This window comes from Rhinolophus sinicus, linkage group LG10, assembly GCF_036562045.2.
Source record: "Rhinolophus sinicus isolate RSC01 linkage group LG10, ASM3656204v1, whole genome shotgun sequence".
In the NCBI taxonomy this organism is placed as follows: Eukaryota; Metazoa; Chordata; class Mammalia; order Chiroptera; family Rhinolophidae; genus Rhinolophus; species Rhinolophus sinicus.
In genome coordinates this window covers 61,757,853-61,781,452 of record NC_133759.1, presented here as the reverse complement: position 1 = coordinate 61,781,452, position 23,600 = coordinate 61,757,853, and the positions used below count along the sequence as shown (strand labels likewise).

The window sequence follows — 23,600 nt, the reverse complement described above, 5'->3', positions numbered from 1 at the left end:
TAATAAAACAGTTGAAGCAATGATCAAGCAGGGACAGGGTTAAAACTTAGCCATGAAACTTTACCCAGATGTACCAGGCTTCTCTCCAGGGGGGTGTCTGTCACAGCTTTATTCTACTCCAGGCTGGGTTTAGAAAACTGCTTAAGGGTGACTACATACTCTCAATAGGTGGCATTCACTCAGGAAGCTTCCTCTTTCCCTAAGATTTATTCTTTCAAATCTGAAAGGAAAGGCTTTGCCTAATTTCACTCATCTTTCTTTTGTGTGGTCTGTTGTCACCCAAATCCAATTTCACCAAGGTTTGCCTTTAGATTGTGGCCTGTTACCTTTCCCTGGCTACTCCACAGTCTGGGGTATCGGGTGTTTAAATGAAACACTGAATTTCTACTCTCTACTATCTGTAAAAAAGGAACATCTAAAAGTCTAAATTAGATTACACTTTGAAGCATCCTTTGTTTATCTACATTTCAAAGACTGCTGAGAATTCTGGTTTAGATGATTATTTGGGAAGTAATCCCTATAATAGGAAGGTTTTGAAAGAAACCTGTATAGGGAAAAACAATGATGTACCATGAATTGTTCTTGCAAATATCTTTATGTTGGAGTTACTTTTTAAAATAACACATGAAGGAAACTCTCAGTTGTCATTAACAATCTGGGTATGTTTCTTTAGTTTTGTTGTTGTTGTTTTGTTTTTGTTTTTTTTCCTAAGAGCCACTCTCTTTCAATAAATCTTACACATAAAAACAAAAAAAAGGTGATTTTCTTTATTTTTATTTTCACATTGATAAGAACTTGAATAATTTTTTTTATCCTGAAGATTACCTCTTATTTAAGAACAGAAAAATGAAAACATGTGATTCAAATTAAAGTATATTTGTGAATTGAACTCTTTTAAAAGTTAAATTACTAGAGTCAATATTTGAAGTGTGTAGGCATATTCATTCTCTAATGGGGAAAATAAATACTAAAAAAAATTACTATAAAACCTATTTTCAGAGCATATGATCTAAGGACTGTTGTTTGCACACCATTTATACAGAATGGAAAGCTCCTGTATGTATCGTCTGGATTTAATTGGTGCTTTTGTGTTTAAAAGTGCTTGCTTCATTGTGAATATCTTGGTAAAGAAGAGGGGAAAATGTAAATCAGGAGTAGTGTCGGAGTCTTCTCAAGGTTTAAAAAGTACATTTTCTCTAGTGTCTTCTTTTTCCTTTTCTAAAGACAGACTTGAGAATTCTGTTTTCCGACTCACAAGGCTGAAGAGCAGGCTCTCATTTCCTCCCTTGCAATGGATGCACACGTCGGAATAGGTACATCCTCTGCTTTCAAATGCACTGCAAGGGCGATTTATTTCTCTCTTACACTTGATTCTCTGGCTTGCATTCAGCCCACCCAGGGAGGCAGCAAACCTAGTGTGTCCCAGCGTCTGATACCATGATCAACTTCTGCGCTGTGCGCCTGTGAGGCCGGAAAATGTCTAGGACGTACTTACAACATGCCTGATGCTTTTAAAATATTCTCTACAGAAGTTGAATACAGAAAGTTAGATAGGTCACAAAAAGTCGTGATAACAATGTCTGTGTATTGTTTGTTTATATTTTAGCATCCGAAGAGTCTTCGAGTTGGTACTCTTGGATTCTCACCTATTTAACTCCTGACATCACTTAACTTGCATTATTGTTCTTTACTGAGTTTCAAGTCTGGAGGCACCCTAAGAGCAGGGTTTACCTTCAGTAAATGTTGATCATTTATCATTTGGAATAGAGAATGGAGATTTGGCAGAAACTATATCAGTGACATTTTCAAAATAATGATAAAATTCACGATTCTGGAATTACACTAGGAGTAATAATTTAGAGTAGCTTAAGACCTACTTATGAGGGTATCTTTAAATTATTTGGTAAAATAATTCTCAAGAAAAATGTAACGAAAGGGAAACCTGGAACCCACACTCCACTGGATAATTAAAATTGTTTATGTGGGTAATTTACACCAACCAAGCTTATTTCTGAGGGTATTTCTTCTATAGGTATTTCATTGAAACAAAATACAGTAATTCATGCTGAACTTCTTGGGTGTTTGAAAATGCAGGTTAATAAGCTAGGATGGTTCAGAAATCTCTCCTGCCTGCAAGTCAGGGAGGTGTGGCAATTTATTAGCTAATGTGATCAGTACAGGCAGTTAAATTTGACACGCAAAGCATCTCCTCCTATTACATATAAAATAAGTGTTTATATGATATTATATAGCATTACTTTTGTTTTCTGCATCACAAAGCTGCAAGAACCAATTTTATTTTTTGAAAAGATAATGCTGAAAAGAAAGATCAATTTAAGACTCATAATACAGGGTTTGGAATCAGAGATGCCCTTTTAAATTTAAATCACCCTTTGGAAGACTATAAGTTCAATATATTGGGATTTGTAATTGGTGGAGCTTGCTTTAAAAAATATCCAACACACTAAGATACATACACACAACAAGGTTCATGACTATACACACATATATATGGTACACATATATGTGACTATACACACACACGCGGTGCCAAAAAATGTATACACATTTTAAGAAAGGAAAACTGTACCAGTACCAGAATTGTAATAGTCAATATATACCGATAACAAAAGATGAATAGAAGTCACAGTTGACTTCTGTAGTTATAAGAGGTGCTCAAAGTGGTTACCATCAGCTTCCAGACACTTCTGTTTATGGCAAACTATTGCTTGAGCAACGCTGACAATATTGTCCACTTGTATACATTTTGGGGCACCCCTGGTGTGTGTGTGTGTGTGTGTGTGTGTGTGTGTGTACATATATATGATTGGTTGTTAAAATAGTAACATATCTTTGTACTAGTACATAGTTACTGTCTTAAGTGCCTTGAGCACCCCACCCTTCCCACTGCTTCCTTTAGGACTCCCAGACTTTCTTATGGTCCAGTATTTACAGGGTCAATGGTGGCCTAGCTGGGCCTCTCCATCCTGCTCCAGCATCATGACACCCATTCTGATGGGTTGCGTAGCCTCACCACACAGGTTGTTATATATTTTGAAGATAACTCCTGATTTAACCAGAGAAATCAAAGAACGATTATTCACATCCCAAAAACCTTTCACTTCCCTATAAATTCATCAAAAAATTCCTTTAAAGAACCTTTGGAAAATGGCTGTACCCAAATATAGACCTTTGCAACAAACCATCTGGATGAATAAGGCAAGACCCTTATTTTATTATCTATTCTGAGCACCATAGATGTTGGATGAATTATCCAAATAATTGCTTCACTGGTCCTCTTTCCTTTGGCTGTTGCAATCTAGCTTTATTTAAGAGCCAGTGACAGAAATGCTAAACTGCTCAGTGTAGGAGAGTTAAGTTCAATCTCTAACTTCTTGTTGATAGATGGACACTGATTTGAATAGTTAAGAATGGTTTTTGTCAGGGAAAAGGCTTTCTTCTCTCCTGTTCAGAGCTTCCTGGGTGGTGTTTGTATAACACAAAGGCAAATAGTACAGTTTGTAACATGCATGAGACATTTGAAATAAATGGACTTACTCTTGTGGTCTTAATTTTATTGCCTGTAGCGCACATCCATCCGGAATTATCAGGCAGTGTCTTACATTCTTCTCCCTCTAGACAAGGCTCCATCTCACACCACCATTTCCCAATCACTATGGAGGCTGTGCAAAAACAGGGAACAAGTGTGTTTGCAATTTGTCCAAACAACGTGTGCAGTGGTACTGTGTCCCTCTGTAGATGTTAATGCTCTTTGAAGCAACTAGGTCCCATTTAACCATCCATAACTGGCTAAGAATACTCTATTAAGAAGAATCAATTTCATTTATAAATCTTACAATGCAAATATAATTATGCTGTCTGGGTTTATCAGCAACATTTTGTCAAAAATCCCCTGTACAGTGAAAACATACGGACCGGGAAGTCTTACTTTTTGGAGGAACTTGAATGTTGTTAGTTTTTATAAATCAAAATCATGTACAATTTCTTTTCAGTGAAGAAGACAAAGTGCTAGATGCTCATCAGAATGACTGCTCAACTATTTTCATAATGGCCCAGCCAACCTAGGGCCTCTGAGAATTTCAAAGGCCTACCAAAAGACAAAAATGAATTGACCAAACGTACAAAAGAAAACCTGAAAAACCAAAAAATTCAAGAGTACAGTCTTTACAACATTATTGATTATATTCCCAAACTGTTTTTCATATCTCCATGGCAATATTGTGACTACCAATTTCTGCTTTCTAATATATGCAATGTCAGAGGGGTATTAGATTGGGGGAGGGGGATTATTACTTTGTGAGCGGTGTAAATGTCTAACTATTACATTGTTTTGTACACCTGAAACTAATAAAAAAAACCCAAACAAACAAACAAGCAAAAAAAAAAAAATCAAAAGTAATAATAAATGAAAATATTTGTTTACAGTAAAAAGTGTATTTGACACAGCCTGTGGTATCCTTTTAAAATATTTGATACGAGGTGGGTGGAACTTTGAAAAGTTGAATCCCTGATGAAACAGCCCTGTTTCAGGACGATATCAAGGTTGACCACAATGGAAGCTGGCAATGAATTTAGTGGCTGTATTCACAGCACACTTTTTTTTTTTTTGATAATGAGATTTTCTAAAACTAGTGACTAGCTTCACTCAATACAAATCAAGAAGCTCCACACTTTTCTTAATGTCCTGAGTGAAAAATTATTTCTGTGTGACCATCAGTCATTTCTGAAGCTCCTCAGGCCTCTCCATTCACAAATCCTCCTCGACTGTTCTATTTGAAATCTTCAAGATGTCTGCCAGTGTTTTTGTTGTGACCCTTCCGGGCTGGCTGTTTTCAGTGGACTGGAAGTGCAGTCTTTACATCACCACCTCTCAACCCTCACAACCCACAGATGAGTCTCCATCATGATGCTCAAGTCTCAAAACAACAAAGCAACCAAATGACATCTGTTAATGGCACAGAGGATTAATTTGAAAATGAAATGGAGTAAACTCTGAAGTGAAGCAGGAGCACATTCAAATTCTCTCTCCATTTCACATTTGCTAGAGGGATTAGATTGCGAACTTAAAGCAGAATGGTTTAAACACCCAGATATCTATCTGCATTCAGGTTTTCCTCTTTCTCTATAGTTTTGTTACTTCAGTCTTTCTCTCCTTTAGAATCCAGTCTTCCTCAATATTTGAGTAAAAATTCCTATGCAGGATTACATATGCAAAATCATGTCTTCTCTGTTAAGGTCAATTTAAGGATTTTTTTTCAAGGGCAATTTTATTTATGCTTGATTTATGCTTTAAATATAGACCAGACCAAACCACGTAAAATGCATCAGGACATGGAGTAGGGAAAATTCTAGTCATGGATAAAAGAGTACTTATTTATTTGAACTAATGGTTGACAATATTAAATAAGAGAAGCATATATTTTGACAACAAGAAAAATATATGTAGTGTTGGAAGGGAACAATACATTGCAAAGCTTCTGGTGACGCAGGGTAAGTCATTGTTGGTGATGTTTATTGAGAGCCTACAATCTGAAACTCCCTTTGGCTAGCACTCAGTCAGAAGCAGGCCTGTCACTTTTGCTATGCTTGTCCCCTTAAAGCCCATCAAATATTTCAATATTCCTGCCCTGAATCTATACCATCGAGAATGGAAACCCTCTGATTTTAGCTCTGAGGGAAAACTACATTTCCCAGTCTTCAATTTAGTATTTTGTCACTCTTTTCTCACAGAGGCACAAGAATAATGAACAACTGCCCTGGGGATCAGCCTCTAGTATCTGCGCCTACTTGTAAAGGACCCTGTTCCTTCTTTTTGTTTTTAGGCTGCTCTCTGCCCTTTCAGAGCTGACCTATGTTGCTGCAAGCTAACAGAACAGTTTCTCTTTTTCTCAAGCATTAATATCTCCTGAATGAAAATGTAGGCAGTAGGAGAAAGAATACATCTCAAAACCCACATATCACCTTTAATCAAGGTTGTAAAGATCTGCTGGCTCATAGGGGAAAAGAAATGGCTTTCTAAGAATAAAAATGTCCCCATACCTGCCAATAAACTCTAAAAATTCATATTACACTCACCTCTCCTAGAGTTTGATGATTTGGCACTGGCTTCTGCTTATTGGAATCTAGTTCATTCTTCCAGTGTTGCTTTTCTAAAAATGCTATTAGACTGATTTGCGCATTACATGGTCATCTTAATATACATCACTTCATATTCTAGGTCAAACTTTAGTCTTCAATCCTATTTTTTTCATAAACTAGTATTTCGCACAGTATCTTTAAAAAATTCACAAGGAGAGGATTTAAAAATTGCCTCTTCTCCCAAACTGGAAGCTACCTAAAACCTACAGATAAATTATTAGAGGAGAAATGATCGATTAGGTTTAGTAAAAAGGAGCTAATATTAATGTTATGTAACTATTTTTATAACTTTATGGATATGTTTATAATGACAAAAACTAAATATTACAATTCTTTAATATCTTAAATTATAATGGTCAGTGCAATAATAAAGATGATAACTGATATATTTGAATGCTTCTTAGGTGTTTGTGTGTTAAGTACTTTAAAAGTATTACCTCAGTCTTCATAGCAACCCTATAAAGAGGGCATTATTATTAACCCATTTTACAGATGAAAGGCTGAAACCCAGAGAGGTTGAATAAATTTCCCAAGCTTACACAGGCAGGAATTGCAGGAATTAACACTAGAATCCAGGACTACTTAACCACAAAATCCATGTGTTTCATCCTTATTGTGTTAACTCGTCTAGTTTTGTGTTCAGGATTCATGGAACTCTAATAAAACATTTAATGACTGCTGAGTAAATGAATGAATTCTCTCTGCTGTATTATTATTGAAAATAAATCATGTCAGCACAAACACTTGTGGAAAACCAATACGTTTGGTTCTTGTAAAATTAAGTTAACTTAAAATAAATAATCTGGGCAAGAGGCAGTTCATATTATACTCAGTACTTCCTGGTTTGAACTACACATGCCTGGGTTTCATTAGTTACAGCATTTTAATAGAAATTCCCACTAGTGAACACTTTTTGAAGCCATGAGAAACCTGTGAAGTAGGTGCTAATGCTATGAGGACTTTTCTCCCTAGAAGAACTGATTTAATTAAATATTAGCTGCAAAACCATCTCTCTCTTATCTGTGGTGATTACAAGAGGGTCTTAAAAACCCCTTTTTAACCCTGGGGTTCTGGGATTCACTCAATCAATGTGCCACGTTCAGGAAAATATCTGATCTTAAAATTTTTAAAGAATGTTCATCTTCCTTTGAGAGATTCTTAAAATCACTAAAGCCTATTTAACCATGAGTCTTGATTTTGCCCTCATATCCAGGACATATTGCTGTAGAGAAGAATAGAGACTGTAAAAGGAGAACCAGTCCATCTTCCAGGGATAAATCTTAAACAGGGCAGATATCCTTTTGTTGTTGTTGTTATTGCTGTTCGCTTTGATGCACTTTCCCATGGAAATAGAACAAGGTACTAATAAGCGATGGGCTTAATAAATACTGCAAATACACTTTAGATTCTCTAATAACTGTAGTCCCTATTTATAATTTCAATAGATTTTTTCTGAGTCTCAGTTCAACACTTCCTATATTCGAAGTGCTACCTGATGTACTGAGAGGTCAAAATAATGAACATGACATAGTGCCTGCCCTCAGAGCGTACAGTGTAGCTCAGGGTTTCTCAGTATGGGTGCTACTGGGTGCTATGGGCGTTTTGGCCTAAGTTATGGTAAGGAGGCATAAGCGAGCAAAGTGCTCCTCTAGGAGTAAACCATTATTGTGCTAGAAGAGCAGGCTCACAGCGGAGAGAGGGAAGAGGAAAACTTAATAAACTGTGGAAGTTCATGACAGCAAGGATCCTGGGTTTTTAAAACATATACTTTTTATTTTTCTAAAAGAATGGTCGGTCAATAAGGATTCTACATGTATTGAGCAAAGGGAAGATATGATAACAAGGGCAGTTGGGGAAGGTGAATTTGGCAGTGATGTGTGAGATGAGAGAAGAAAGAAGCCTGCACCTGAAATGCCAGTCAAGTGCCCCTTGGTTTTGGATGCCTGCTCTGCTATTGTGCAGAAGGGCAGAGCAGCAACTGAGGAAACACTGTGGCCAGTAACCATAGTAACTGTCCCCTAAAAGCACTGGACTCTAATTATTAGCTCATATGCCTGCCTACTCACTAGCAGTGAATTCCTCGAGGGCAAAATCATACTGCATTCATCTTTAAATGTCATAAAGCAGCTCAAAACAGGTGTGCAAATTTATGAATGAATAAATGAATTAAATGATGAAACAAAAAAAGAAGGAAAAAAAGAGCCTACATCAATAGAGCCTATAGCAAAGGATTGTGAGGATTACATGAAACAATGCATTCGAAGCACTTGAGCAGAGTGTCTGGCATTAGTAAAAGTGCAATAAATATTAGCTATTATCATCAGCAGCTGCATCATCATGTTTATTCCTCTAAAGAATAAAATCACTCCAAAACAGAAAAGGCAATTTTTCACAAAGCTATAGAGTAAACCATCGTTCTTTGATATTATACCAAACACTCAGCTCAATTCTATGAGTTAGGAGAGTTTGACCATAAATTAAATGGTTGAACATAACATTTCTTCCATGTTCCCAAAAGTAGGTTATAAACACATCAATCAAAACAAATATCCAGACTTATTTTTATGTAAACTGCCATGCAATTTACAGCAATGGCTGGAAACCCATTAGAGGGGTGGGATAGCTCTCTAGCCTCCCTTTTTGCACAGGTTGTTGGAAGAGCTATTACAATACAGCAACTCCCTGTGTGTGATTGTCTTCATCAAAGCAAACAGAAAATTAAAGGCATCAGATACCTTGGCCTGTACTCATTCCAAACTTCCTCTTTCATGAGAGCCCAAATTTAAGAATAGGATCCCATGCATGTTGTAATGATTAAGGCTCTAGGCTCTTGGGTATCTGATAGAAGAAACTGGGTTTGGATAAATCCACTATTTACTGGTAGTATCTGTTTGGAAATTTCCTTACTTCAAGTCTCAGGTTTCAGAGCTATAAATGGAGTTTAAAATACCAGAAGTGGTTATAGTGAATTTTAGGTGAACTAAAGTACTTAGCATAATAAACTTTGTACTCAGCACATGGCAATTATTACTATTACTTATCCATATATCCTCTCTCCAGCTATGTATGCATTCATACAATTACTGTCATAGAGAGTTAATACCTTATCTATAATGGAACCTTATACTAATTCTGGGGGGCGTGTATTTATTTTTTACTGATTAGACTGTATTTCTTTGTAGGATCTACAATATATTTCAAAGACATACATGGAATTAATAGATGATGACGGAGTTGGTTAGCGTTGTTCTCCTACAAATGCTATTCTAGTACTTTTCAAACTGAGGCAATTTTATCTTGGTGAAGGTGGAGGTGAGGGTGTGGATTGTGATATGCACAGTATTAAAAGCCAGAGATAAGTACGGCACAATTTCCTTGAATGGTAGTTTTTCTTGATGGTATTTGAGGATAAAAGTTATCTTTTATTCATTCAAAAGCTATTTGTTAATTACTGTGCTGAACATAAAATAGACAGTTTCTACTCTACAGTGGCTACATCGCTTATGGGAGATAAACACTAAATGTAGTGATGCAATAATATATACTGACAAATTGTGAGACTAAAATAAATACAATGTGCTATAAGGGAAAACTGAAAATGGATATCATTTAGTTTTTCAGATAAGTAAAGTCCTCATTGATGGAGTAATCTAAAAACTAAGTAAACAACAAAATCATTTCCTATTAAAGCAAATAAGTATACAAAGGTGTGATCAAACAATATGGTGAAGGTTTAAATTAAAATAAATTTATTACAGTAAAAATCACATTGCCATTAATCCCCCTCAAAATACTACCCCTCACTTCGAACACACCTATCACATCGTTCTTGCCACTTTCTGAACCAGTTCTGGAAGTCCTCTTTCGCGAGTGTTTTTAGTTGCGCTATCGTGGCTGCCTCAGTGTTCTGAATAATTTTGACTTTGGGGAAGAGCCCGAAGTCACATGTGCCAGATCTGGTGAATAATGTAGATGAGGACACACCATAATGCTTATATTTAACAGAAATTTCTGTACCAGAAGTGAGGTGTGACACGGAGCATTGTTATGATGGAGGATGACTTCCAGAACTCCTTCAGAAAGTGACAAGAACAATGGGATAAGTGTGTTTGAAGTGAGGGGCAGTATTTTGAGGGGGCTTAATGGCAATGTGTCTTTTAGTGTAATAAAGTTTTTTTTTATTAATTTAAACATTCACCATATTTATTGATCACATCATGTATATATAGTAATAGGCTAACTTCATATGAATTTGAAGATAATACACAAAACATAAAATAAATCGTTTACTTGTCATGGTCTGTTCTAAGCTGTCTTATCAGAAGGTAAGGGTATAGTTCCTATTTCTTTGAGAAAAGCTGCCTGCTCTGGTGAGAGGGAATTTTCAGAGATGTTTTGCTAACTCAGAGAAGTGCTCCTAATTCCTGCCAATAATAATATTCCTATTTTTAAGTTGGACACCAGGGCTGGAGTCCCTGGCTTATTCTGCACTTTGAGTACAGTACTCCCCCCTTATCCGTGGTTTTGCTGTCTGAAATTTCAGTTACTCATGGTCAACTGTGGTCCAAAAATATGAAATGGAAAATTCAAGAAATAAAAAATTCTAAGTTTTAAATTGTAGGCTGTTTTGAGTAGCATGATGAAATCTTAGGCTGTCCTGCTCTGTCCTGCCGAGGACCTGAATCATCCCTTTATTTAGGATATCCACACTCTACGTGCTACCCACCTGTTACTCACCTAGTACCTGTCTCAGTTATCAGAGACAGAGAGAGAGAGAGAGAGAGAGAAAGAGAGACTCCATTCATGTAACTTTTATTACAGTACAGTTAACTTTTGAACAACGTGGATGTTAGGAGTGCTGACTTAGTTGAAAATCTACATAAATTTTGACCAGCAGCCTTACTAATAGCATAAACAGCCAATTAACGCACATTTTTATGTTATATTATTATGTACTGTATTCTTATAATAAAGTAAACTAGAGAATAAAAGTGTTATTAAGAAAATCATAAGGAAGAGAAAATAAATTTATAGTATTTACTGAAAAAAATATCTGCATGTAAGTGGACCTGCACATTTCAAACCCATGTTGTTTAAGGATCAACTGTATATTGTTACAATTGTTATATTTTATTATTAGATATTTATGTTAATCTCTTACTGTGCTTAATATATAAATTAAACTTGATCATAAGTATGTATAGGATAAAACATGGTACTACTAGTGGTTTCAGGAATGCACTGGGGGGTTTGGAATATATCCCCCATAAATAAAGGGGGGTGACTGTATGTGATAACTATCCTCATGTCCATTCAAAGTCAAAAACTGGATGTTGGTCTTGCTTTTACTAAATTGATGGTTTTATTTTAGAATTAATTCAGCATATATTTTGCACTTTATAGGTACATAATTTTTAATATGTGGTTCAAAAGGAAGGCAAAGAACTATGCTTATTAAATAAAGCTCTTCTGCAAACCTGTAAATCTCTTTTCTGATTTGGCTCACCCTCTGTCTGGAGCTGTGTTCTCCCAAAATTGACATTAACCTGGCCTCAATTCAATTGTGCCAATTCAGAATGGCCTTTCTTGATAACTTGTATAAAATAATTCATGCCCACATGACTCTACCACTTTCTCCTTATGTGTTGCTTTGATTTTCTTAATAGAACATACTACTACCCAGATTCACACATTTTCAGTTTACCTGGGTAGTTTTGTCTTTTCCTCCCATGTAAGCTTCATGAAAATTTGAACTTTGTATTCCCAAGTGGCTAGAACAGTGCTGGCACATAGTAGATGATCAATATTTATGTTTAAAATGGTTGAATAAATGCATATACAAACACAATTTATAATATAAAATTTTTTGATAAAAATAAGATCATAATACATATACTGTCCCGTACTCTTGTTTAAAACTTAACCACTGAATCATAAACATTTTTTCTTGTCTATGAATAAATGCATCATTATTTTAATACTTGTAAAATATCCTATAGCAGAGCTGTATCTTAAATTATGTAACCAATCCCCTACTGCTGGAAATTTAAGTTGTCTTTTTTTTTTTTTTTGGTGGTTGGTTGTTTGCTATTAGAAAGACTACTTATATGATCACCTTTGCACATACATCTTTGCAAGTGTATTTAATTATTTCCCCAGGATGAATGCCAAGGGTGTAATTTCTAAATTAAACAGTGAGAGGGTTTTGTACTTGTGATATATAGCTCATCAAATTGTCCTCCGGAAAAATTGTTCTGCTATTTGCCACCACAAGTACCCACTTCTCTGCCTAGCTTCACCAACACTGGATTCTTAATGATGGTAGTGAGGTATGGATTCTGCTTGCCTTTTGGGAATACAGAAACATGTTGCTTGCTAACTGCCAGCCTTCATATTCCAGCTCAGCTATCTATACAGTAGACCTAATATAGTGATAAAACCTCCATTTCTTTGTGAATAATTTCTCCTCAAAGAAATCCAACCAAGAGGGCTATCCCAGAATGAAGAGAGAATAAAGAAATGAAGCACAGTGAAGGCTCTAAGAGTAAACAAAGAAACAAAGAAACAGAAAACACCATATTTGATGCCTTAGTGTAAACAGGTATTTCTTGGTGGCCCCTAACAAATGGCATGTACCTACTGCACATGTATCTCTCAGGTTTAGCCAACTCAGTGTGGAGAGCCTTGCTATTTCAGAACAGAAAAGGCATTGACTTTTATCCCATTGGAATTCCATATCCCTCTGGTTGTCGCTTCTTTTTAATCCATTTACATCCATAGTGACAGAGGAGGAGCTAACCTGAGTGTAGGTGTAGAGAACTCCAAAATGGCTCTGCATTTTAAATCAAAGGGAAAATCAGACTTTTTTTTTTTTTTATTAGCTCAGTGTTACTAGGCTCCCTCTATGAATCTTAATTTCTTTCTTTTGTTTCAATTAAAGTTTATTGGGGTGACAATTGTTAGTAAAGTTACATAGGTTTCAGGTGTACAATTCTGTATTACATCATCTATATTTCACATTGTGTGTTCACCAGCCAGAGTAAGTTGTCTTTCCATCTCCATATATTTGACCAGCTTTTATCCTCTTCTACCACCCCCTCTACCCTTACCCTCTGGTAACCACTAAACTATTGTCTCTGTCTATGAATTTTTGTTTCTTCATTTGTTTGTCTTGTTCCTTTGTTGTGTTCAGTTTTATGTAACACATACCACTGAAATCATATGGTTCTCAGCCTTTTCTTAATCACTTATTTCACTCAGCATAATAATCTCAAGATCCATCTATATTGTCGCAAATGGCATTATTTCATCTCAAAATGGATCAAAGACCTAAACATAAGACCTGAAACAATAAAATGCATAGAAGGAAACATAGGTACTAAATTTATAGACCTTGGGTTCAAAGAGCATTTTATGCATTTGACCTCAAAGGCAAGGGAAGCAAAAGCTGAAATAAATGAATGGGACTATATCAAATGAAAAGGCTTCTGCGCAGCAAAAGAAACCATCAACAAAATAAAGAGGCAACAAACTGAATGGGAGAAGACTTTTGCAAACAACACGTCCAATAAGGGGCTACTATCCAAAATATATAAGGAACTCATACAACTCAATCACAACAACAACAAAAAAACAAACAATCAAATTTAAAAATGAGCAGAAGACCTGACCCGTACAAATGTCCAATAGACATGTGAAAAAATGTTCAACATCACTAATCATCAGAGAAATGCAAATAAAAACCACAATGAGATTTCACCTCACGCCAGTTAGAATGGCTATCGTCAACAAGACCAATAGTAACAAGTGTTGGAGAGGCTGTGGAGAAAAAGGAACCCTCATACACTGTTGGTGGGAATGCAGATTGGTGCAGCCGCTATGGAAGGCAGTGTGGAAGTGCCTCAAAAAATTAAAAATAGAATTAACATATGACCCAGCAATTCCTCTCCTGGGTATCTGCCCAAAAAATCTGAAAACATTTATCCGTAAAGATATATGTGCTCCAATATTTACTGCAGTTTTATTTACGGTGGCAGAGACATGGAAACAACCAAAGTGTCCTTCAATAAATGATTGGATAAAGAAGTTGTGGTATATAGACACAATGGAATGTTATTCTGCCATAAGAAAAGATGCAATAGTACCATTTGTGACAACATGGATGGATCTTGAGATTATTATGATAAGTGAAATAAGTCAGACAGAAAAAGTCGAGACCCATATGATTTCACTGATATGTGGTATATAAAACTAAAAACAACAAAAGAACAAGACAAACAAATGAAGAAACAAAAACTCATAGGCATAGACAATAGTTTAGTGGTTACCAGAGGGTAAGGGGGGCAGCAGGGGTGGTAGATGAGGGTAAAGGGGAACAAATATATGGTGATGGAAGGAGAACTGACTCTGGATGGAAGATCAGATTTTTAAAAAAATGATATTTATAAGCAACTTTAAAGCCACATGTACATCTGTTTATCTTTTGGTGCTAAGCTCTCTGGGGTCTTACAACTTTAAAGCTTAGAGTTCTAAAGTTGGGCTCCTTGGAGGAGTATATTTGTATACAAGAATTTTCTCAATTTGAAAAAAGTACTTTATGAGGTTATTACTACATTATGCAGTATATTTTTTTGCTAGAATTGCTACAAACTGACCATAATCAAATAAAGTCAGTTAAGTACACCTTTCTCTTTATACATATAAAGTAATCACTCTTACAGCTATCGATATGATAAAATATCACTTTCAGTTGATTCTACTTTGTGACTAATCCCAAATCAAATTATTTCCAGAAAATTCTTGGCACCAAGTCCCTTTGCAAAACTAGTGCTTTCAATCTTGGCAGTAATGGGAAAGTTGTACACTGATTGTAAGGTCTTTCATTTTAATCTTGCTCCCACTAGAGAAGATTGATATAAATAAAATTTAAATAGAAAACACATTTCAGATGCCAGCAGTGAAAAAGACTTTGTCAGTCTAATGAAAAGGTATCAATTTTCTCTACTTTATTCAATAAATTGTGAGTCATTTTCTAAATGGATTAGATTAAAGGAAAATTCAGACTCCCAGTGAGATGCTCTTGGCATTGATGGAGACTTTAGACAAGGGAGAAAGAACAGGGCATATGAAACCTCTTAGGCCTCTTCAGATCTATAAAAATAGATAGCAAGTAGGAGAGAAGTGTCTCTAACCCTGAACTCACCTATTGCCTTAGAAGACAAATCCTGAGGAATTGAACAAGACACATTGTTTCTCTTGTTTTATTAGGATGTCATGGGTGGTTGAGTGAATTACAACTGAGAACATGGAAATCTTGGGAGGGGTGAGGCCTGAATGAAAAGCCTGTGGCTCCCAGTATTTTATACTCCTCTCTCACGGACACACAATAAAGTAAGAGAACAACTTGCTCTAACACCACTGTGCTCATGCAGTCTCTGGGGAGACTGATTCCTTCAGGTGTGTTATCCTCACTGAACTTCAGAAAATATAGCCTGACTTTCACGTGAGGATGAAATGTGCAAATCTTGATCATAGAGCACTCTTGAATCTCATTTTATTTGCACGTATGTGTTTGAAATGCAAAATGATTTGATAATTGGTTACTTTTGTAATTTGGCAAGAATGCCCAATATCTCTTTGGCATATGCCTTCACCTAACAATCCCTTGAGAAATGGAAAATAACAACCACTGCTTCCTTTATTTTTCACTACAAAGTACAATACAACTAGCTTAGTTATTTCTGTGGAATTGTCTAGATGGTTTAGAAGAGTTTAGCTTTACTTATCAGAAAATTTTATAGACTATTTGCTCTATGCTTAGCACCACTGAATATAGGCAGTATGAGCTAAATAAAAGCATGCCAGAGCTTTATATGTGAATTTCAAAGTAGATGATGAAATGAGAAATAATATAAGGTCCTTATGTTTAAATATTTAATTTCAATAAAGTCAAACACTTTATTTAAACAAGGGTGAGCCTTTAGAAACTGCCAACATAAACAGGAAAAGAAAACTCACATATTGGCACTTTGAATCTTATTTTGTTCATGTCAAAGATGGCATTAGGAAAGCTAGAAAATCAAAGGACACCAAGAATATGAATGCAGCAATGTTGCAGATGTATCAATTTACAAAAAGTTTAGAATCATAGCTCTCCTAGCTCAAGTGATATACCCCCTACTTTTCCAGCTGAATTGAGAAGCTATACATTTAGATAAATTGGAAGCAGAGTGCCATGCATCCCCAAAGCTCAACAGCAAAACCTAGAAACCTAGAATAGTACTTCCCAATCTGAGTGCTAATAATCTCTGAAGAGGGTGAGGAGTGTTGTGGTGGTTTGAAAAATTTACTGTAAGGTGATTCAAGACGGTGGAGTAGATAAATGCTGTGCCTGCCTCCTCCCATGAACACATTAAAATTACAACTAAATTATAGAACAATCAACCTGGAGAACCATCTGAAGTCTGGCTGAACAGAAGTTTTATAACTAAGGACATAAAGAAGAAGCCACAGAAATACTGGTAGGAGGGGTAGAGGTGCAGAATGGGCCAGGCCCACACTTGCGTGTGGCAGTTGAGAATCAGGAGGGATCTTGGCCATGGAGGGCCCCACTGGAGGATCAAGGGACCCCAGCCCCACACCAGGCTTCCCAGCCTGGAGAACTGGTGCCAGGAAGAGGAGTCCTCACAACATTTGGGTATGAAAAACAGTAGTGTTTCCAACAGCTTGAGTGGGAAGGGAGGCTGTGGGAAACACAGATGTCTTTTTAAAGGGCTCATGCACAGACTCACTTGCTCGCAGGCACTATCACTACTTTTGTTCAACATAGTAGTGGACATCCTTGCCACAGTAATCAAACAAGAAAAAGCAATAAAAGGCATCCAAATGGGAAAGGAAGAATTAAAAGTGTCAGTATTTGCAGATGACATGATACTATATAGAGAGAACCTGAAAGATTCCACCAAAAAAACTGTTAGAACTGATAAATGAGTTCAGTAAAGTAGCATGATAAAACATTAATATTCAGAAATTGGTTGCCTTTTATACATCAATAATGAACTGTCAGAGGAAGAAATCAAGAAATCAATCCCATTTACAATTGCATCAAAAAAATACATAGGAATAAATTTAATCAAGGAAGTAAAAGACATACACTCAGAAAGTTATAAGACATTGAAGAAAGAAATAGAAGAAGATACAAATAAATAGAAGTATATACTATGCTCATGGATAAGAATAATTAGCATTGTTAAAATATCCATATTACCCAAAGCAACATATAGATGCAATACAATCCCTATCCAAATACCGATTGCATATTTCACAGAACTAGAACAAATAATCTTAAAATTTATATGGAACCATAAAAGATCCCAAACAGCCATGGTAATTTTGAGAAATAACAAAATTGGAGGTATCATGCTACCTGATATCAAACTATAGTACAAGGCTATAGTAATCAACATAGCATGTTACTGGCAGAAAAAAATAAATACACAGATCAATGGAACAGAATAGAGAGCCCAGAAATTAACCTACACCTATGTGGTCATTTTTACCTACGACAAAAGAGGCAGGAATATATAGTGTGGTAAAGACAGTCTAATAATAAACAGTGTTGAGAAAACTGGAGACATATAGAAAAAAAAAAAAAGAAAGAAAAGAAAAGAAAAGAAAAAAGAAAAGAAGAAAAGAAAAACTAAAAGAAATTGGACCACCTTCTTACACCATATACAATAATAAAATCAAAATAGATTAAAGACTTAAATGTAAGCCCCCAAACCATTAAAATCCTAGAAGAAAACATAGGCAGTGAACTCTCTGACATTGTTCTTAATGACATTTTTTTCTGATCTATTTCCTCAGGCAAGGAAAACAAAATAAAAAAAAACGGCACTTATCAAATTAAATAGTTTTTACACAGCATAGAAATCATCATCAAAACGAAAAGACAATCTACTAAATTGGATATTTGCCAATGATACATCTGATAAAGAGTTAATATTGAAAATTTATAAAAAGCTCATACAACTCCACACCAAAAAAACTAATAATCTAATTAAAAATGGGCAGATGAACTGAATAGACATTTCTCCAAAGAGGACATACACATGGCCAGTAGACATTTGAAAAGGTGCTCAGTTACTAATCATCAGGGAAATGCACATTAAAACCACAATGAGGTATCTCCTCACCTGTCAGGATGACTATCATCAATAAATCAAGAAACAAGTGTTGGTGAGGATGTGGAAAAAAGGGAACTCTTGTGCACTGTTGGTGAGACTACAAATTGGTGCAGCTGCTATGGGAAAAGTTTTGGGAGGGTCCTCAAAAAATTAAAAATATAACTACCTTATGACCCAGCAATTCCACTTCTGGGTATTTTTCTGAAGAAATCCAAACACTAATTTGAAGAGATATATGCACCCCTATGTTCACTTAAAATAGTACTATTTACAATAACCAAGATATAGAAACAACACAAGTGCTCATCAATAGATGATTGGATAAAGAAGAGGTGGTGTGTGTGTTTGTATATATATATATATATATATATACAAACAAACACACACACACAATTGAAGAGTACTTGGTCATAAAATCATGAAATCTTACAATTTGCAACAACATGGATGGACCTAGAGGATATTATGCTAAGTGAAATAAGTCAGACTGAGAAAGACAAATAACATATGATCTCACTTATATGTAGAATCTAAAGAACAAAATAAACAAACAAAACACAAACAGACTCATAGATACAGAGAACAAACTGATGGTTGCCAGAGGGGAAGGGGGCTGGGGAGCTTGGTGGAAAATGTAAAGGGATTAACACACACAAATTGGTAGTTACAAAATAGTCACAGGGATGTAAAGTACAGCATAGAGAATATAGTCAACAATATTGCAACAACTATGTATAGTGCCAGGTGGGTAATAGGGGGAATCACTGCATAAATCGTATAAATGCCTAATCACTACGCTGTACACCTGAAACTAATATAAAATAATATTGAATGCCAACTGTAATTTTAAAAAATAAATAAATTAATTAAAAATATTATCCTCAAAAAAAAAAAGAGAAAATATTTTTTTCATTTGGACTGTGGAGGTTCTGGTGGGGATTCTTCAAGATGTTATAAAATGCAGATGACTTGTAAGAAATAAACTCATATTTTCTAAAAAAAAAAAAAGGAAAAGGTTGTTACTTTTATAGTAATAGTGATTTAGTACTGCTGATTTATTTTTATTTTCTGTATTTACTTTCTCTTTATGCCAGATGATACTCATTTTTCATTTTACGATTATAAAAAATAGCCACAAATTCTTCCTCCATCAAGAAGTGGAGATTCTTTCCCCTCACCTTTCATCCAGACTCAGACTTCTGATTTGTTTGGCCAGTTAGACATTGGCAAATACTATGTGCTTGGGGCATGCCACTTTTTGGAACCCTGAACTGATTGTGACAGAAGGTCACATGGAGCAGAGAGTAGCTATCTGGTCTGAAGCTCTCCTGGACTAATGACTATAACGAGCCTGCCAAACATCAAACCTATATCTGGGGACACATGAGGCTCCACTTCCACGAAGTCACCACTGGCCTTATCCTCAGTCTTCCCGCTTCCTGCCTTAAACACTTATATGACAACTGCACCTTCAGTGACTCTCATAAGGAAAATTGCTGCAATGCTGGCACTTGTGTCACTGAACCAATGTCAACAACCAATACCTCTGGACTCCTTATATCCAGGAAAAATCAATTCCTATTCAAGCTACTGCAGTTGTGCCTTCTTACCCAACTTCTCCCCTAACATAATCCTAAATAATACCAAAGGTACTCAGTATATATTTGTGGACTAACTGAATGAATGAATGAGTGAATGAGTGAATGAATGAATGAATCCAGATGTTTGACTGTACCAAAGCCAGATCACTGCCAGTTCTATCCACTTAGTATAAATATTCACAATGACTGAAGAATGATTTTTTATTTTTTGGCATTCAAATTCAGAAATTCAGAAGGCCTATGGACCATCCTGAGAGTTGCTTTCTGTCTCATCTGTGTCTCGGTGCTGTGCATGCACAATCATACCATCCTTTACAACACACCAGATGCAGAAGCGACAGAACTGGCATAGCTGTACGTAAATTAGGCATTTCCTGGAACACTTCAGTGTTACTGGTAATGTTGAGTTTTCTTAATTACAATCCAGAAATGCTCACAATGGAGTAATACTAACTGTTATGGTCCAAAGAACCTAAATTCAATTTTTCTAAACTATTAAGATTCATTTGGATGTCTCATACTATTTGGGCAAAAAATGGAGAGCATATAATAATTGCTGTCATGGCGAAGTATTTTCTGAGACTTGCTGTAGCACAAGAAAGAAATTGGGAGAGTACTGGAAATCAGCCATTAAAAGAAAAAGGGAAAAATAGCAACTAAAGAAAAGACTTTTAATATTTATTTATTGTTGATTTAATATTATTTTCTGTCCTACATGTGGAGGGCTGAAATCTACCTCTACCTGAATATGATCCGTGGGGAAAGAATCTGAAAATCTTTTTGAATTGATAATACTTAGGGAGAAGACAGGTCTAAAGAAATTTTTTTTCTTATACTCTGAGTTTTTAAGTTGGCTCTAGCCCAAGTACCAAGTTTAAAAACCATTTTAATTTCACTTCCCGCGATGACAACTTTTCTCAAAGAAAAAACAATTACCAGTGCAACATGACTTAACATGAAATTCTGAATAAAGGCATACTGCTTTGTATTATAGAATTTTGTTGGGTCATAAGAACCCCTTTCTACAAAAAGGAATATATCAAAATCACGTCCTTTCAGTTATGAATCTTATTATGCAACTTTTCTTGAATAATCTCCCCCCTTGATTCTGAGAGGTAAATCATATATAGTATGTAGGTCCATGATACACACATATCCTAATATCAATTTATTTCTGATGCATTACACTCTGCAAAGTAATTGGTACAAAACGATGAGGTAATCATCAATCATCTTCTGATGAGTCCCTTCCGACAACTGTAGTTTAGACCAAGAAGCTCCACTTCAGGAAATATATAGACACACATATATTAACTCATTATCTGGATGTGGAAGAATTGGTATTCAAAAATTACAATTTAATCTTATCATTGATATTAATTGCTAACATTGTTGCCAAGAAGTAGGCTTTAATGGACAAAGAAAAGTTAACCTGAAACCAGTGTTGTTCTCGTCTGTTTTTTGGCCTCCCCAATGATAATTCCACTTTTCCCCCCTGATCGTGATGATTGGGTTTACTTTTGAAAAACACCTTCTCTCAATTCATGTGGTCATGTGACCTAGTCCCAACTTCTTTATACATTCCTATCCCTTTGCCTCAGTGATGGGTTCAGGTGTGAATAAAACTAGCCAACGAGTTAGTTCTAGGACTTTGACTGGCTCTTTTGGGAAAAGGAAGCTCTCTTTCCCATGAGATTGCTAAGCTGATAAATCATAAATGTGAAGTGTCCAGGACTCCCTCATAGAGTAGTTGGTACTGCTTGAAAATAGAGACATCACAGGAAATCACAGCCAAGAGATGGTGACCAAGAGACCCAAGCCTTGAGCTCTGCTGGTAGCCCAAGTCCAGGTATAATTGAAGCTAACTTGATACTTTTCAATATGAAGCCACTAAGTTTTCTGTTTTGCTTAAGTCCATTTGAATGGTCTTAATATAACTGAAAAAATGGAAATAATCCAGATAAATGGAAATAATCCAGATAAATATAATTAATACATGGTTTTGATGCAAATAGAAGTATCACTGTGAAAAAATGGAAATAATCCAGATAAATATAATTAATACATGGTTTTGATGCAAATAGAAGTATCACTGTGAGCTTTGTTTAAAAGATTATCATCTGAAATAAATTGACAACAATCTTTTACACATACCCCCACAGACGTATACCTATTATAGGAATTTCTTCAGCAGTAAATCATTAAAGTATGTCTGTTAAGAGCAAAACCTCTGGAGTCAGATTCCCTTGCTGCAAATCTTGGCTTTGCTGTACGATCTTGGGAAAAGCATTAATTTCTTTCTGGCTCAGTTTTCCAACCTCTAAGATGGGGCTAATAATAGGACCTAGCTTGAAGGATTATAGAATTGAAGGGATTAATACACATAAAGCCCCAGACCATTTGTACCCAATGTCTGGTACAAAGTGCTCAAAAACCTTAACTCTTGTTATGATTATACAAGTAAGCATCAGCTGACCTCACCCTGATGCAATTCAATAGAACATAAATATATTGCTCTCCTGGGACTATATTGGGGCTAAGGACAAACTGAATGAATTTCAGTCCATGCTCTGAAGCAGCTCTTAGGTTAATTAAATATATTATAATTTAATTCTGGAATTTAATCCCTATAATGGTCCTAGGATGTAAGCACTATTGTCATCCCATTTTACCGATGAGGAAATTAAAGGAAAGGAAGGCTATATAACTTGCTCATGCTCACACAGCTAGTATTGGGCAGACTTGTGAATCAGTCAAAGTAACTGTCTCCAGAGCTGATTAGAAGTTGGAAAAATGATGTCTAAGATAAGTGCTGAAGGATGAATAGTTATTTGCAAAGCAAGCAAAGTAGAGATGGGAACTCTCAGTGGAGGTAAAGCTGTGTGCACAACCCAGGGTATGAGCTAGAATACTGTATGCCGGGAACTATTAGTGCTCAGCATGTCTGGAGAAAAAGTGCATGAGTATTTGTGAGTGAGTGAGGGCAGGAGAGGCTGGGTGTATTTTAGGTACTGTGGAATTTGATCAGTCTTCTGAATTAACTAGGCTTTACACAAATACAGTTGCTGTGGCAAATCAAAGATGCTTTGAGGATAATGGAAATGATTACTTTTGATCCAGAGCAAGCTCTCTGTCATCTCAGGTGATACTGCATCTCCATCAGATGAAATTTCCCCTCCTGGGCCATGATTCTGCATTTGGAAAGTGCAATTTCGTAGATGGTGCTGGGGATGAATTAATTAATTTGCCAGAAGTGAGCAGTCTGTCCTCACCGAGTATTTCCTTCAGTTCAAATCTCCATCAGAGGCAGCCTGAAGCATACTTGCTCAGTGTTTGTATCACTTCTCCAGTTTCAGGCCACTGGCTATGGGGTTGTACAGCTTTCTCTGTACCCAGCCTGCAAACCCAACTGGGGGTTCTTGTTTATACACAAGGAGCCAGGGCAAAAGAAACTGCAAAAGGCCACAATCCAAATAAAGAGTTTCATAGGGTGTCACTTATAGGAATTGTTTCTTTTACATAAATGAAATTATATAAAAAGGAAACTTTATTTTTTTTTGCTAGAAATGGAAAACTGCCATCATTTGCTTTAAGAAAAATATAAAAATAAAAACAACAACAACATAACAAGGTTACTTAATCTAGTTGTATACTG

General features: G+C 35.9%; 1 protein-coding gene across 2 annotated transcripts in view; it reads right to left on the bottom strand.

Moving 5' to 3' along the window:
- Positions 1 to 23,600, bottom strand: part of TAFA1 (TAFA chemokine like family member 1) — a 558,841-nt gene that overhangs the window by 5,148 nt on the left and 530,093 nt on the right. For both annotated transcript variants that reach the window (XM_019711753.2, XM_019711752.2), the window contains exon 4: positions 3,559 to 3,683. In XM_019711753.2, coding sequence (XP_019567312.1) covers positions 3,559 to 3,683 — 125 coding nt within the window. The remainder of the gene's footprint in view (positions 1 to 3,558; positions 3,684 to 23,600) is intronic.